Source organism: Abramis brama (assembly GCF_963993115.1).
Source record: "Abramis brama genome assembly, chromosome: 5".
NCBI lineage: Eukaryota > Metazoa > Chordata > Actinopteri > Cypriniformes > Leuciscidae > Abramis > Abramis brama.
This window is the reverse complement of record NC_139967.1, coordinates 6090318-6107120: the sequence shown is the minus strand read 5'-3', so window position 1 is coordinate 6107120 and position 16803 is coordinate 6090318. Positions and strand designations below refer to the sequence as shown.

The 16803-nt window shown below is 35.9% G+C and overlaps 1 protein-coding gene across 1 annotated transcript; it reads left to right on the top strand.

Annotated features, from left to right (window-relative positions):
* Positions 1-223: 223 nt before the first annotated feature.
* fgf10b (fibroblast growth factor 10b) lies at positions 224-14879 on the top strand. The gene is made up of 3 exons (XM_084113786.1): positions 224-732; positions 12224-12327; positions 14201-14879. Exons 1-3 carry the CDS (start codon positions 420-422, stop codon positions 14390-14392), a joined length of 609 nt encoding a protein of 202 aa, XP_083969912.1. The 5' UTR covers positions 224-419; the 3' UTR covers positions 14393-14879.
* Positions 14880-16803: the final 1924 nt, after the last annotated feature.

Sequence of the window (16803 nt, the reverse complement as noted above, 5' to 3'; positions counted from 1 at the left end):
CAGCCATTCACAAAAGCCCTATCAGACAAACCCACACCTAGGGAATTCAGCGAGGAGGGGCAGAGTGTGAGAATGTAGGTAGGGACGTAAAATGACAGACAGGAGTATAGGGAGGGGTGAGGAACCGAGAGAGAGAGAGAGACTGCAGCATTTCTATGACCATCCTGGAGGTAGAAGATCACATCAGGAGACAGGATGCCAGGAACAGGGTCGTTTTGACGTGCATTCCCTGGAAACGCAGGAGGAATGAGTTTTGCCATGATAATGATTCCCAAATGGGATTAATAAAGTGTTCTATCTCACCATCAGAGGCTTCACAGACTCGCCTAATTCCACAACTTCATGGTTTCTTCACTGGTCTTATGTGGAGTTCTCTTGAGCGAGAGGCATCCATGCACATTCACTGAGCAGCATGTTCCATGAGGAGTACCATGAGGAGATGGACAGTGAGTAAGAGTGTGTCTGCATGCTTATCGGTGTGTGTCGTGTATCTTCTCGCGGTCTCCGTCAGCTGTGGCCGCGCATGTCCCGTGCAGAAGGCGCTCAGGGTCGGCAACTCTTCATCTTCATCTTCATCCTCATCCACCTCCACCTCAGGCCGGCATGTGCGCAGTTACGTGCACCTCCAGGGAGACGTGCGCCAGAGGAAACTCTTCTCCTTCCAGAAGTTCTTCCTTAGGATCGGGAAAGACGGGAGAGTCAACGGCACCAAGAGAAAAGACGATCCCTACAGTGAGTTACCTCAGAATACGTTCGCTTTATTCAGAATCACGTCGCTAATGGCCAAACAAAAACATCGTGATGTGAAATTTAATAACGCCTATGTGAACATTATCAACTAGTCTGTTAAGAAAATATAGCTATTAGTCAAGTTTAAATGCATAGTTTATAGTTTTATTAATCCTGATTAAATAGGCTACATTTAACATGTTTGAATGTAAGCTACATCTAGGCTAATCGTATGGAAGTTATGAACTGAATTTTCATTTAGAATTCAATTATGTCCACAAAAAAAATAAAAATAAAAAATAAAATCTGTTTTAATGTGAATAATAATAGGCTAATAATAAGAAGAATTAAATAAATGTGGTATAATTAGTTTTAAACCCATTTAGAATTAACTTCATTAATTGCCTAACATAGCCTACATGTATAGCCTAGTTCAGATCAGTAGTTGATGTATTTAAAAAATATGAATATATATGAAAATAAAGTTTAATGAATATATATTCAATAATGTTAGTTCCTTTTATTTATGGAAGTTATTATGAAGTGTTTCTGGATTACATCATTGGGCACAAATATTGAATATTGTGACATGAAATTAGTTTTAAAATCCAGATTTATTTATAATCACTTTATGAATAAGAATATTATAACACGTTATAAATACTTTTATCATTAAATTAGATCGTTACCTCATGTACATTCAAGTATGAATCAAATTACCTCATGCATTCACATATGAATCAAAAGTTGTATGACATTTCTATTTGAATGTTGAATTATTATGCTGCAATATCTGTTAATGACTTTTTTAAATACAATTTTTAGCAAATTAGTAGACATAAGCAAAACACCTGATGTGAATTCAGGGGTAATGGCTGTTCTATCTTAATGAACCTCACAAGAATAATAATACTAATATTTAAACCCCATAAATGAAATTAGCTGCTCTAATAAAACAAACAAAATTAATGGGCCATTAAAGAATCGTGCTATTGGCTGTAATAACCTTTTAAATGTGTAATTGTGTCCTGCTGACAGCCAGAAATCTGAGAGCAATTAACCCACATATTGCCGTAAATGTTTCCCCTGACACAGCAGAGGAAACACATCCCTTATAATGTGATCAAGGGTTACGCTTGTGCTTTCAATGGCTATATGTCCATAATAGAGTCAAGTGTCTGTTATTAGATAGTTTGTGGTTTGTTTCATGTATTATGAGCCCATCAGTGAAATGCAAAATATGTTTTGGTGTTTTAAAAAGAACAAGTTAATTAGCCATTGCTCATATGGAGCCCATGTGCAGATAAGGGTCTTCCTGTTTCCTCTGTGTGTGTGTGTGTGTGTGTGTGTGTGTGTGTGTGTGTGTGTGTGTGTGTGTGTGTGTGTGTGTGTGTGTGTGTGTGTTTCCTTTTCAAAGACGCTGGGCATCTTGATTCAGAAGCGTGTGGTTGTTTTTGTCTGGTGCTTCTATAATCAAACTTTCTTTTTAAGGTCTCATTTGTTTCTCCTAAAGCATGCAGTGAGTTTCCTCTTGAGTTTCAGATGAGATCTCAACTATGTCTCAAAGTGTACAAGATACCACAGACTGCCATCAAAAGTCTGAGATCTTAAATATTTCTCATCAAATTCTTCCATGAGCTGCTCCACATTAATTTTACAGCTCTTTAACTTTATGACTATTCATATGGATTAGTTTAACAATCTCTTTAGGAACTTTTTGAAGCGTCAAAGTGTCAGTTGAGCTGTCAATGGAGGCACAGAAAGCTCTCAGATTTCATCAAAAAGATCTTCATTTGTGTTCTGAAGATGAACGAAAGTCTTAAGGGTTTGGAACGACATGAGGGTAATTAATGACAGAATTTAAATTTTTGGGTGAACTTTTAAATGAAACATAAAGGAGTCTCTTGAGCTATAAAGGAGCAACCTCTGAGCAATAAAAGTTTGATATGAAGAAAATATTTTGACAGAACCTCCTTAGCTTCTATAAAAAAATGAAAAAACGCGAAATGAAAACTTTTATAGAAAGTGCACTCTTTAATTGTAATGTTTTTAGGTCATTAGAGATGCATGGAAATGTACCGGGTGTTTGAGTTGTCCCTGTTAGAGGGCAATGTGTGTTTGTGTAGCATCAGACATCACTGTGACATCTGACTGTGTAAACATGTAATCAAGCCCTCAGAGGTGATCAGGCGTTGAGAGGAAATGTCTGTCAGATCTGTGTGTGTGTGTCAGTTTCCTTCTGATAGCCTCATCTCTGATAAAACAACAGACACAAATACACAAATACACACCAAGCTGTGAATTGAAACATCATCAGCAATCATCTGGTGATCAGACTGTTTTCTCTTGCTGGATGATAAAATTCTAAATGGGGAAAAACAGACTTACACTGAAGGACGGAATAAAGCCATATCATTTGACAACCACCCAGAACACCCTAGCAACCACCCAGAACACCTTAGCAACCGCTCAGAATTCCAACTACTTAGATACCATCCTAGTAAACATTAACATCCTAGTAAACACCAACCGCTCAGAATGCTATTGTAACCACTTGTCTACACACTCAGAACATCCTAGCAACCACTTAGAACATCCTAGCAACCCCCTAACAAGCACTCAAAACATAGCAACCCCCTAACAATCACTCAGAACATAGCAATCACCTAGCAATCACTCAGAACATAGCAACCACCTAGCAACCCCTCAGAACATCCTAGCAACCCCCTAACAATCACTTAGAACATAGCAATCACCTAGCAATCACTCAGAACATCCTAGCAACCCCCTAACAATCACTCAGAACATAGCAATCACCTAGCAACCCCTCAGAACATCATAGCAACCCCCTAACAATCACTCAGAACATAGCAATCACCTAGCAATCACTCAGAACATAGCAACCACCTAGCAACCCCTCAGAACATCCTAGCAACCCCCTAACAATCACTCAGAACATAGCAATCACCTAGCAACCCCTCAGAACATCATAGCAACCCCCTAACAATCACTCAGAACATAGCAATCACCTAGCAATCACTCAGAACATAGCAACCACCTAGCAACCCCTCAGAACATCCTAGCAACCCCCTAACAATCACTTAGAACATAGCAATCACTCAGAACATCCTAGCAACCCCCTAACAATCACTCAGAACATAGCAATCACCTAGCAACCCCTCAGAACATCATAGCAACCCCCTAACAATCACTCAGAACATAGCAATCACCTAGCAATCACTCAGAACATCCTAGCAACCCCCTAACAATCACTCCGAACATAGCAATGACCTAGCAACCCCTCAGAACATTCTAGCAACCCCCTAGCAATCACTCAGAACATAGCAACCACCTAGCAACCACTCAGAACATCCTAGCAACCCCCTAACAATCACTCAGAACATAGCAACCACCTAACAACCACTCAGATCATCCTAGCAACCACTCAGTACATCAGCAGTGCACTATCAAGCACATGGAACACCTCAGCACTGTGGCAGTACGTTTACATGAGTAAGCTCTAGTTTTATGTGTTTTTATTAGCAAGTGTGCCTTAGAAAAAGCATTTTAGTGTTTAACTAAAGGCATACGCATCTCTCAAAAGCTATGTGCTGTCCTTTTAAATTTCACAACTCATTTATTCATAAGAGTAGCTAATTTAAGCGGTGTACAGCACAGCTGCTTGCTCTTATGTCTATAGGGGTGAGCACATGTTACTCGTGTGTGTGTGTGTGTGTGTGTTCATGCGTGTGTGTGTACATGTGTCGGGAACAGCAGCAGTAATACACATGTTCTCACTTAACTGCTCTCAACTTTAACTAGCCCTAAAGAGCCTCATGAGAGACTGAAACATCACATTCGGTTAAAGTTTCTTGATGGTGAGAACAAATGTGACAGTGTTCAACATGTAATCCCAGAGGACAATGTTATTGCTCGAAGATATCGACTTCATCTCAGATGTTTATCCTAGAAGTAAAAGTAGACACAAATGAAACAATTGTTGACACACAGTAAGAGTACAGAGTTGTGCCCTTTTGCCCTCAGCTGAATTTGATGAGAAATGTTTGAATTCATATTGAGATCTCTGACTTTTGATCGCAGGTTTAGTATCCTGAGCAAATCTGATCAGAAAAACAGTCTGATTCACTGTTGGAGCACAAGGGTGAACTATCTGAGAAAATGGAAACATCATTGTACACTTTTCAAAAGTTGGGGGTGTAATATTTTTAACGTTTTTAAAGAAGACTCTTATGCTCATCAAGGCTGCATTCTTTTGACCAAAAATGCAGTAAAAACAGTAATATTGGGAAATATTGCAATTTAAAATAAGTTTTCTATTTGAATATTTTTTGCATGTAATTTATTCCTGTGATCAAATCTGAATTTTCAGCATAATTACTCCAGCCTTCAGTGTCACATGATCCTTCAGAAATCGTTAATTTAATTTCAAAACCTTTCTTGTTATTATCAATGTCGAAAACAGTTGTGCTGCTTAATATTTCTACAGAAACCGTAACAAATAGAAAATTCGTAATTGATGAATGGAAAGTTCAAAGCAATGGCATTTATTTGAAATAGAAATCTTCTATTGACCAAAGCATTTTCAACCAATGTACATTTTGGATTTTTTTTAATGGTTGATAAAAGCTTGGACTTTTCTTTCACTGCTGTAAGATTTTACATTTTGACATATTTTGAACATATTTGCTCAACACACATGTAGTGCATGACATCCTGAACCTTACGGATACGTCCGAGCGAGAAACAGGGCGGCTACTGTTCGAGTTTTATGAATGGCGTGATGTGAATATCGCCAGCGACACATCAAAGGTGAGCGTCTTTCACATTCAGCAATGGCCTCCGACAAAAGAATAATCTTCCGCGGGTGAAATTACACTAGTCTTTCTAGCACAGATCCAGTGTTGGTGGAAATGGATACTGCAGTAGTGATGCTGTCCTTAGGCAAGACATGATTTGGGAAACACTGGCCTTTGAGGTGCTTCTGAATGATGTCATGCGTTTGAAAAGACACCGTTAGCTGGGAAAAACAGAAACAAGGGATCTGAGAGGGGTGTGACATCATTCTGATGACCCATGATGCAGAACAGCTCATGCCAAAAACTTATTATCTATGTTTCGGAGAATGTTAGATGTAGGTCATTGGAGTAATGTAATCCTAAAAGAAATATCACTACAAAAGTGTTTGGGGTCAGGAAGAAATACATGCTTTTATTCAGCATGAACACATTAAATTGATTAAAAGTGACAGTGAAATCATTTACAGTATAATGGTACAAAATATTTCTATTTCAAATAAACGCTGTTCTTTTAATCTTTATATTCATCAAATAATCCAGAAACATCATCATATTAGAATGATTTCTGGAGGATCTTGTGATTTAAGACTGTAATGATGCTGAAAATTCAGATTTGCATCACAGGAATAAATTACACATGAAAATATATTACAATCTGAATACATTATGTTATCAAAAGCAGTTGTTAAGAGTCACATCAAGTAAAAAAAAAAAAAAGCATCCATATAGCAACCTTAAATCAACATCATGTTCCTGTATGATTCATCAGTGCATAATAAATCCAATGAAAATTTGGTTCAATCAGTTTTATTTACTTTTACTGTCATTTATTTACTTATTTTTGTCCTGTTTCACATTCAAAAATATGTCACATTACACAAGTAAAATAACAATAAAAGGTTTCATGATTATTTTAAGCAACAGCACATTTACATCTTTTTTTGTCTGTAGAAAATGTACGTCCACAACACCAATTGTAATTTTAAAGATTAAAAATGGTTAGATATGAATGTCTCACAATACATTTTCGCATTATTTGTCCTACACTGGCAGAACCTGATTTCACCAAGTACAACATGTTCTTGGATCAGCATCTTTGTAAACAACATTCCAATCAACCAATTAGATTTGAGGGACAAGTTTACGGTTTATGTCAAGTTTAGGCTTACAAACAGGGTTAGGTGCTTCTACTTCAGTGTTATTCACCTTCCTCTGATAGGTTATGGGGTTTAGGGATATGTTTAGGATTATTTTTACGAACAGGAATGTTGTTCCAGGATCAACAAAATATATTGACCCAGGAACGCGTCTAACTTGGCAAAATCAGGGCGTGCCCTACATTGAGTGTGGCAAATTGAATTGTATGTAAAAGTCTTGGGGAATTGAATCAGACTGATGATTATAGCGCAGTGGGGGTGTTTAACTCAGCGTCTGGTCTGTCCTTGTGAGAGACTCCAACAGATTTATGAGCTTTTATGTGGATTCCAGTGTAAAGCTGTCCCACGTGTATCCTGATCCTGTTTGATAAAGCAGAAGTCTGCTGTCTGTCTGACTGGAACAGGGTTTGATGCTAATAAGGGCTCATGCTAACTAAACCACATGCTAAAAAGGCCAATTAGCAAAACAAACAGACAGTGATATTTACTGAATATTAGTTTTAAAAGTGTTTTTTCTTACTTATGTGAACGTTGGAGAAAACAATAAGCGGATTTTATCATTTTGTCAACTATATGTCAACCTATATGTCAACTAACTCTCATTAGAGTACTAGTTAAGTATTAAGGGTATGTTAGATTTTGTAGAATAAGGGACTAGGGTTAGTAGAATAAATTGACATGTAGTTGCAAAGTTACTTATGGTCAGTAATGTCTGTTGGTGGAGCATCAAAATAAAGTGTTAGCAGATATTAAGCGGACGGTCTACTAATACTTTAATCAGAGTTGATATGCATTGGTGCAACATTACTTATAGCCAAGAGAATGTCTAAAGGGGACCATCAAAATAAAGTGTTACCAATGTGACTTTTGAATGTTTTCTAAACCATCTAAAGTAGTAAGTGCAGTTGTAACGTTATCAAAACGTTAGATTAACGTCGAACTAAGGCCTCGTTTACACCTGATATTAAGAAGGGTTTTGGTCGATCGGATCACAAGTGGACGACGGTAAATACAGGTGTAAACGGGGTCTAAAACTCTTTGAGCTTGTCCACTTTTGATCACTTCTAGAGGAAGTTGAAAACACGTTCGTCCAGATTGCTTTCGTAGTGTAAACGCTCATGTGGTCGAATGTGTTCAAACAACTTAAGACCGTCTACTTTCCGTCTACTGACCTAATGAGTAACATTATAGGAAGAGCGATTGCCAGACGGGATTTAAACTTTGTCGGGTGAAGACCCAAGTTTAGTTTGAAAATGAAAAACGTACTAATCACAATGTTCTCTCACCATTCCTGATTTCTAACACACACTCACAGTGTTCGGCTGGTCTTGCGGCTGTCAGAGCAGAAATGAAACCTGATGATCTCCGTGTGTTTTTCCATTGTCTCCGGGTGTGTTCATATGTAAATTGCATGAGCTTACTTGGTCAGTTAGATCGAAAGATCTGAAAAAGCCCATACATTTACATACATAGACCGTCCCCTCGAAGAAATCAAAAGTGGTTGGAAGTGGACAAAATAGACGGATTAAAACACCAGGTGAACAGGGAAGGTAAACAGGGAAACGCCAAAGTATAGTCACTATTTTACAAATAAATCGAAAAAACCCATTATAAAACTTGAACATCTTGAAGGAATTAGTCTTCCGGGTTATGACAGCATATCTGCACCACTCTATTAAGTAACAAATTGAATATGAAATTTTGAAGTAGAAAGACTGAAATAGTTTTCTCATGTAAAACATACTCCAGTAGTCTTATTTACAACTTTGAAAAACCATGTTTTACAGTGTATGCATGGTATTTTTTGAAATGCATTGGAGTAGCATAGAAATATCATGTTTTTGTTTTTCCCAACATGTTTTATTGAACACTGGCTTTCTTTGAAGGACGTATTTAGCCCAGTTGTGTATTCCTTTTGTGTAAAGATTAAATATCAGCGATGACAGGGTTTATTTGTTGCGTCTGCTATCATGTCTTCAAACATCCTCAGTGTCGTTGTCTCAGGAAGCAGTCGGGACGCTTCAGGCATGAGCCGGACGTAGGAGACCACCAGTACAGTGCAAGATCGCTGCCATGTGTGCCACAGATGCCTTCACAACTCCACCAACACAATAAAACTAAACCAAGTGCCTCCATATCACTGACAAATAGGCATGATGCAATGCTGTTTTGTAATCTCAGAAAATACAACTGTTGATTTAGCTTTTTTTAGGCACCAGACATCATCATCCTAGCACAAAAACACGGCCAGTTTTGGCAGAGCGCTGTGGAAAATGCACGTCTGCGCAAACAACTGCAAGCCAAAGACGCAGCGTTTAGTAACGTGCAGCAGAGCATGACGCGCGAGGGAAAACAACAGCGTGCAAAGACAAACCAGGGCGGACAGACCCAGTTTAAAGTTGACCTCCTGGTGCGCTGCTCGACATCTGCTGAGGGCTTTCTCGCCTTCGGTCGCTCTCGCAGGTGTTTGGCTCGAAAGGTGGGATTACGAACACATTTACTGTAATGGCTTGGCTTGTTCTCCGATTTCTCTTTTGTGGTTAGTTAAGTGTGGCCTCACTGACATGGAACTTCAAAGTGTGGCTCTGTGTTGAAATTAGTGCTGTTTTTGTTCATTTTAGTGTAAAAGTGCAGTCATCAAAACTGTGAAATTACATAAATTGAGTTTTTTTTATGTGAAATTACATAAATTGAGTGGACATTTGCAGATCCTGATTTCACCAAGACAACATCTTTGTTGATCCTGTTGATTCCAATCAACCAATCAGATTTGAGGGAAACGTTTACAGTTTATGTCAAGTTTAGGGTTACAACAGCTTTTTCTGCAAAATCTTTTCCCTCTGATTTTAGGGATACATTATGGATAGGGTAATTTTCGGACAGGAATGTTGTTCCATCAACAAAATATGTTGGGAAACATACTGAGAAAAGTTTCCATGCCAACTAGCTGAAATAAAATAAGTTTAATTTTTTATGCATTTTATTTCAGTTAACATGTGCTTTTAATTTTAGTTCGCTAATAACCCTGGGACGATGGACATTTATTGGCTGCTTTTCTTTTGCTCTCCTCTCAAAATCATCCATAAAAATTTTTTTTGTAAAGCACTTCATATGTAACCACAATTTATAACATTTTCCAGCATGTATTTAAGCATCAGCCTACTTCAGCTTTTACTAATCAACTTTTTTGACTAGTAGGGATTCTATATTTTGGGGACAAATTTGTACAGGAGTGACCAAAACCTGATAAAATCTCCTCATTTGTAAATCTGGCATAAAAATAAAGCAATTCAAGTTTTCTTTTTAAATGTAAAAATGCTGAAAGTTTTGTGTGATGGTTTAGGGTTAGGGTTAGTGTAAGGGGAGAGAATATGCAGTTTGTACAGAATAAAAAACATTACGCCTGTGGAATGTCCCCATTTAGTTCGCTAAGTAAACGTGTGTGTGTGTGTGTGTGTGTGTGTGTGTGTGTGTGTGTGTGTGTGTGTGTGTGTGTGTGTGGTACAAGCATATGGCAGGCTGACATGCGAGCTTAAATTCACATGAACTTGTTGGTGGTTGGAGTCTGAATGTGTGTGTGTGTGTGTGTGTGTGTGTGGGAGAGCTTCATTCAGCTTTTTGCAGTAGGCTTCAGCCTGGTGTCGCTCTCATCTTTGATCACTGATCATTGAAGCTTCTCTAATCCGTCTCACTGTCATCCTGTCTGTGTCGTTCCTTCCTTTCATGCTTTCATCCCAGCGCTGAGAGGACACAGAGCACTCAGATAGTTTTACCGTCTCACTTGATACCTGCAACCCGAGACCCCAATGGAGCCACTTCACACACACACACACACACACACACACGGACAGATGAGTGCAAACGCTACCTGCGGACATATATCGGACTACCTGCGCTCGCTCGCATGAAATAAATGTTGTCTGATATTGTTGTTTGATTTTTTTTTTATGTTATGGCCGAAAACCAATTGATTGCAAATAAAATAAAAAAGGTCTTAAACCCACTACAGTTCTAGAATTTTATGTATGAAACAAAAAGTGAAATACACAAGTGAAATTAGACAATATACAGTTGAAAACGGATAACTGCTTATTTGAATCTTAAAATTAAAAAATAAATTTGAATTGGGGAAAAATAATCACAAATCTCAGTTGTTTCTCATAAACATCAGGGGGATTAAAGGGAGAACAAATGGAGAAATTCTGACATATAATTAGAGAAAATTAGAAAAAAACCTAAATTATCATTAGGTTATGACAATATGACATTAAATAGTTTCATAATATTTAAAAAAAAAATTCAATTTCATTCATTTTAGTTTAAGATTTAGCTGTGTTTTGCCGGTTTAAAAAAAAAAGATTTTATTCATTCAGTTTTAGTTATTTTAGTACATCAGGTTAAACTAAATGAAAATTAGAAATTTTGAAAAAAATTGAAATGTAGATAAAAGTTGTTTTTTATAATTTATTTTAGTTAGACCTCTGATTTCCCCAAAAATAAATACTGAATATATATTATTTTATCCTTAAAATATATATGACAGATAAAATTAATATTATAAATTGCATATATATATATATATATATATATATATATATATAAATATATATTGTGTATTTATTATATTCAATGTTCATTTTATCTGTCATATTTAGAAGATAAATTCATAATCATTATTCATTAATTCAGTATTTAATCATTATTATTTAATATTAATTTAATAATTTAATTGTATGTGTATACAAACAAAACATTAAACAAGAGATTGAGATTTCTCATTAAACGTTTTTCTCATTTAAAAAATGCAGGACAAAGTTGATTTTCCGCTGATGATCTGCATCCATCAGCATCAAACTGATATCGACAATTAAGAAAAACACAAATATTGACTGATACTGATCGCATATAAAATAAAACGTAACATAACCCAATGCCACACCGACTCTCAGTGGATGAAGTGAACAGGAGTGTTTTAGATCTGAGGAAGCTCTTGGTAGGAGGGCAGCACAACTGTTCAGAGGAGCAGCTTCAGCTGTCGTGAGAGAAGCATCTTTCCACACTTTTACTCTGATCAAAGAGCAGCCGCACAAACCCCCCGCAACCGCAGCCCCAGGGTTCACACTCGCTGCCACTGGGGTTATCAGTCTGATAACCAGCGTCACATGCTCCGGTGTGTGTGTGTGTGTGTGTGTGTGTGTGTGTGTTGACAACTGAACTAAAACCTGCCAGTGAGCAAAGGTCAAACAAAACTGTAATTTCACCTCTGACCTCGCACATGCACACACTCTTTGATTTGTTCCCCAAAATGTTATTCCTTATTGAGGTTTTAAAGCAGAAACTGAATAATTTAAATGTTTTTACAATTGCTGAAGAAAAAGCGAGGAGTGTATATGCTCATGCAAGAGTCACGTTGTTGCAAACTAAAACTAAACATGAAATAGTTAACCTAAATAGTTTGCGCTGTTTCACATGAAAGCCTCTGTATTGTTCCGTTAACTGTTAACGTGTTGTGTGTTTCAGGTATTTTGGAGATCACGTCAGTGGATGTTGGGATCGTTGCCATCAGAGGTCTCGGCAGTAACCTGTACCTGGCTCTCAGTAAGAGAGGAGAACTGTACGGAGCGGTGGGTGTCCTGCACCAGATCTCCATCAAAATACACCTGGAGTTTAGTCTAGGTTTTATTTAAACTGGGGTTATGGGAATATTTAGTGAGCCACAATGGGGTGCTGAAATAAAATTAAAAATTAAATTAAAAATTAAATTAAAAATTAAATTAAAAATTAAATTAAAAATTAAATTAAAAATTAAATTAAATTAAATTAAATTAAATTAAATTAAATTAAATTAAATTAAATTAAATTAAATTAAATTTTACTATTTAAATGTATTTAATTTATTAATTACTATTAAATGATTTGATTATATTGTCAGACAGTTTATTTACATAGCTAACATTTCTGTTACTTAATTTAAATACTGTTAAACATACTATTAATATTGTTATTTATCACGGTATAAATAGGGCTTCATACATGAAAATATATAACTGATATTTTAGGAGTTCTACAAATGAATCTTCATATCTAGGGGTCCATAACACCAACAAGTTTGAAACCCCCTGTTTTAGGCTGTACCCGCTGAAAAATAAGGTGTTGTGTGTAATTTCTGCAGCACTGTCTGTCATTGGTCAAACAAACACGTAGCCCCGCCCCAAAACTCACGCCATTGGTTGAGTTAGTGTTACTGTGTCAGACTGGTAATGCACAGTCAAGGGCTGCGTCCGAAATTACATACTCTCTTGAGTAGGTTCTTATTTTGAATAAGTAATTACTTCACGACCACTAAAAAAGTATAGTATGTGAGTGTGTGTGTGTATGAATGTAATCTGGACGTACTACATCCGCCATGCAGTCATTATCATGTGACCCTCCACCATTCACAAATCCTCTCCTGTGGCCTCATGGGATAGTAAAATGTCCATCTTATGCACACTTCAGAATCTCACTGGAAGTAGAAGGTCATCCGGGGACTTTTTGCCTACTCTTTTATGAGGACTGCGAATTCAGACATACTAAGTTTGTCGTATACTGTTTTTCACCTACACTGTAAAAAATTTGCTGTAGTTTTGCAACTGTTTGCCAGTAACTTACTGTAGATTTAAATCGATGTTATTTACTGGCAACAGTTTGCTCAAAGTTAAATGAACATTAAACATTAACAAGTCTTTGTCTTTACAGAATAAAACTATAAAATAACAACCTAATGCAAAGCATTCTGGGAACCAGAAATCTTCATCAACCTTTTTCTGTTTTTTTCCTTCAGATTTTGGTTCCCAGAATGCTTTGCATGAGGCTGTTATTTTAGTTTTATTCTGTAAAGATTAAGACTTGTTACTGTTTAATGTTCATTTAACTTTGAACAAACTGTTGCCAGTAAATAACATCAATTTAAATCTACAGTAAGTTACTGGCAAGCAGCTGCCAGTAATACTGTAATTTCTACAGATTTTTTTAACAGTGTACTATATAGTAGGGAAGTATGCGATTTAAGATGCAGCCAATGCTTTTTTGAGGGAAAAGGTACAAACACATCACCTTTAACATATGTGATAAAGCGATAAGTGATTGAGAATGAGATTTAAATGGTTATTCAGTCAGAGCTGATACACCAGACCATGTTGGACCAGCATGTTTCAAAACCAGCATGACTATGGCCTTGCACTGTAAAAAAAGAAATAAAATTTCATTATTTGTTATCACAACTTTTTATCTTTTGTCAAATCAATTTAGATAATTAATGTGGTTCAGATTACATAATATTTTGGTATTAAACCAATCTCCTTCATTGCATTAACTAAAATTTTTAATTTCAATCATCAACTTAACATTTTAAGGCAAACATGCAACTTACTTTTTTAAGTTAAACCAACAATATTGTTTTACAGTGTGGTTTTCCTTGCTGGAAATCTAATAAACTCTTTGTTTCTTGCATTTCAGAGAAACTATGGTGTGAACTGCCGTCTGAAGGAGCGCATCGAGGAGAACGGGTATAACACGTACGCATCCGCCGAGTGGAGGAACAAGAAACGACAGATGTTTGTAGGTCTGAGCGCTCATGGGAAGTCTCTGCGTGGGAGAAAAACCCGCAGGAAGAACACAGCTACACACTTCTTACCCATAATGCTGTGACTTTAGTTCTGCAATGCTGACGGGATGGAGAGAGAGACTGTCCACACACGCCTCTCTTTGCTTGCTCCTTCATTATTACTTTATGCTCATGCCAGCTGATATTAAGTGGTAAACATTCTCAAAACAGCAAAGTTCATGAATGTTTCATTTCCATTGTGCATTATTTCAGTTATTGTGGATTATGTGTGCAAGAGTTTCCTTCAAGCTCTCTTCAATAGGATCATATTTCTAAGATCATTTATTTCTAATGGACATGAAGATCGTGTATATGAGCGGCTCTAAGGCTGAATGCGTCGCACTGGGAAAGATAGTGGGGATGTACAGTATATGGGGAATTTGTATCTTCAGTTTTGGACTGCTTTGAAATAACTATATTATTTATTTGTATTGTATTTAAATAAAATACTCTAAAAACATATTAAAAGCATATCAAATGGATAACCTCTTCCTGTGAAATAAAATCTATTTTGTTATCCTCCTGCAGAGCAGCTTGTGCCGTGTTTCATGTTCACGTTCCAGACTGGAGGAATAAGAAGCACACATGTGGGTGAATCTCACTAAATGTTCGGGTCAACCCAAAATCAAAAGAACATTTTGAAAAGTAAATAAAGCACAATTTTCATTTTCATGATAATTAAGCACAAGTGTCATTAACATTTTGTATACATTTTTTTATTCCATTATTCATATTAGTAATTCTCTTTAGATTCTTATTAATCCAGTAATTTATTACAAAATTACTGTAAAAATAAGATCCCCCCCCCCCAGTACAATCTTATCAGGGTTATTAATGTTAACTAAAACTAAAACTAATAAAATATTTTCATTCACTGAAATATAAATATATGTAATAAATATTAACATTAAACTAAATGAAAATGAGAAATGTTGGCTTGGCAAATAAGTTGAAGCACTAAAATGAATAAATAAAATGGAAATAAATAAAAACCTTTAATGATTAGGATAATAAAATGTGGACTAATGAGGCTTCCACGTTAAAAATAAATACAATTAAATGTATAAAAAATTAAACCAAAAAAAAAAAAAATCACATGAATTAATAAATGACATAAATGAATAAAAATGACAAAAGCACATACAAGAAAATTCTGGAAAAAAAAAAATATATATACTAAAATAAAAATGGAAAATATAATAATAAAAGCGAAAAATAGATAAAAATGGATTAAAAAAAAATGGAAACAATTTTTTTACAATTAAAAGTATAAAAATTGTTAAAAAGCCTAAAGAAATGACATAAATAAAATTTCCATGAACTAATAAATGACATTAATAAAAAAAAATAACTAATTCATCAAAATGACAAAAGCACATACAATAAAATGACTAAACATTTAACTAAAATTACAATAAAAACCTGAGAATATAAAAATAAAAGTGAAATAGTATGTAAATAATACTAAAATATCAATGCAATCTATAAATATTTTACATTTAAATCATATACAGCAATGAGAGTGAGGGATTTTATTTAATTTTTTTATTATAATATTGTATCCATTAATGGTAAAGATATGCAGTGGGGTGATTGAATTTCCCGTAATAACACTTGGGAATCATTACGGTTGCGGATGCTGTTTGGTCACAACAACACTTACAACACTTACAACACTTACAACAGCCCAGAGAGAAGTCTGGCTTAACTGACACATACAAAACAAAGTTAAACACACTAACCATTACATTTTCCACTCGCTCCTTGTCTCCAACAAATCATTTGTTTAGTTTCACACCTATTGCATCCACTTGCAAAAGCAGTTGTTCCGTTTCCTTTACAGATAAAAACATTCAGTAACGGGAACTAAATCCTGCTATCTTTTATCTAAATAGTTCTAGATAATTGGGGGAGCGAAAGGCGCTCACTCAAATAATGTGATCCAGCTTGGAGAAACAAGTGGAAAAAGACTTGGGGCGAGTCTTCTAATGAATGCTTATGTTGAGCGGCCGACTCTGACACACGGGGTGTTAATGGTTTCTTCCCAGTGACTTGGGTGGAGAGGCCGCCGTGGCCCATTGAAGCCTTATGGGGGTCAGGCCTGGTTTATAGGGGCCCGGGCCCTTCCTTATTAGTGACTGTCATGCTGCTTCAGTCTGGGCAGAGTGTGTGTGAGGTTCTCTGAATCACTCCTGCTGTCATCACACATCACACACAAATCTGCCTTGACATAAAAGGTTATCATCTGTCAGCGGTCATTAATGGAAATTTAAAGAAAAGGCTTTAATGCTTTTTAAGTGGATTAACAGTTTGACTTTTTTTTTAGATGTATTAAAATGTATATTTATAGATTAAAATATATAAAATATTTTATGTATTAAAACATAATATTATTAAATATTTTTAATCTACATATAAATATATAATATATATTTATTATATATAAATCTATATT

Coding starts and splice junctions, on each gene's coding strand:
- fgf10b (XM_084113786.1), top strand. CDS start 420: ATGAGGAGTACCATGAGGAGATGGACAGTGAGTAAGAGTGTGTCTGCA. Junction 733..12,223: donor GAGAAAAGACGATCCCTACA/GTGAGTTACCTC, acceptor TGTGTGTTTCAG/GTATTTTGGAGATCACGTCA. Junction 12,328..14,200: donor GAGGAGAACTGTACGGAGCG/GTGGGTGTCCTG, acceptor CTTGCATTTCAG/AGAAACTATGGTGTGAACTG.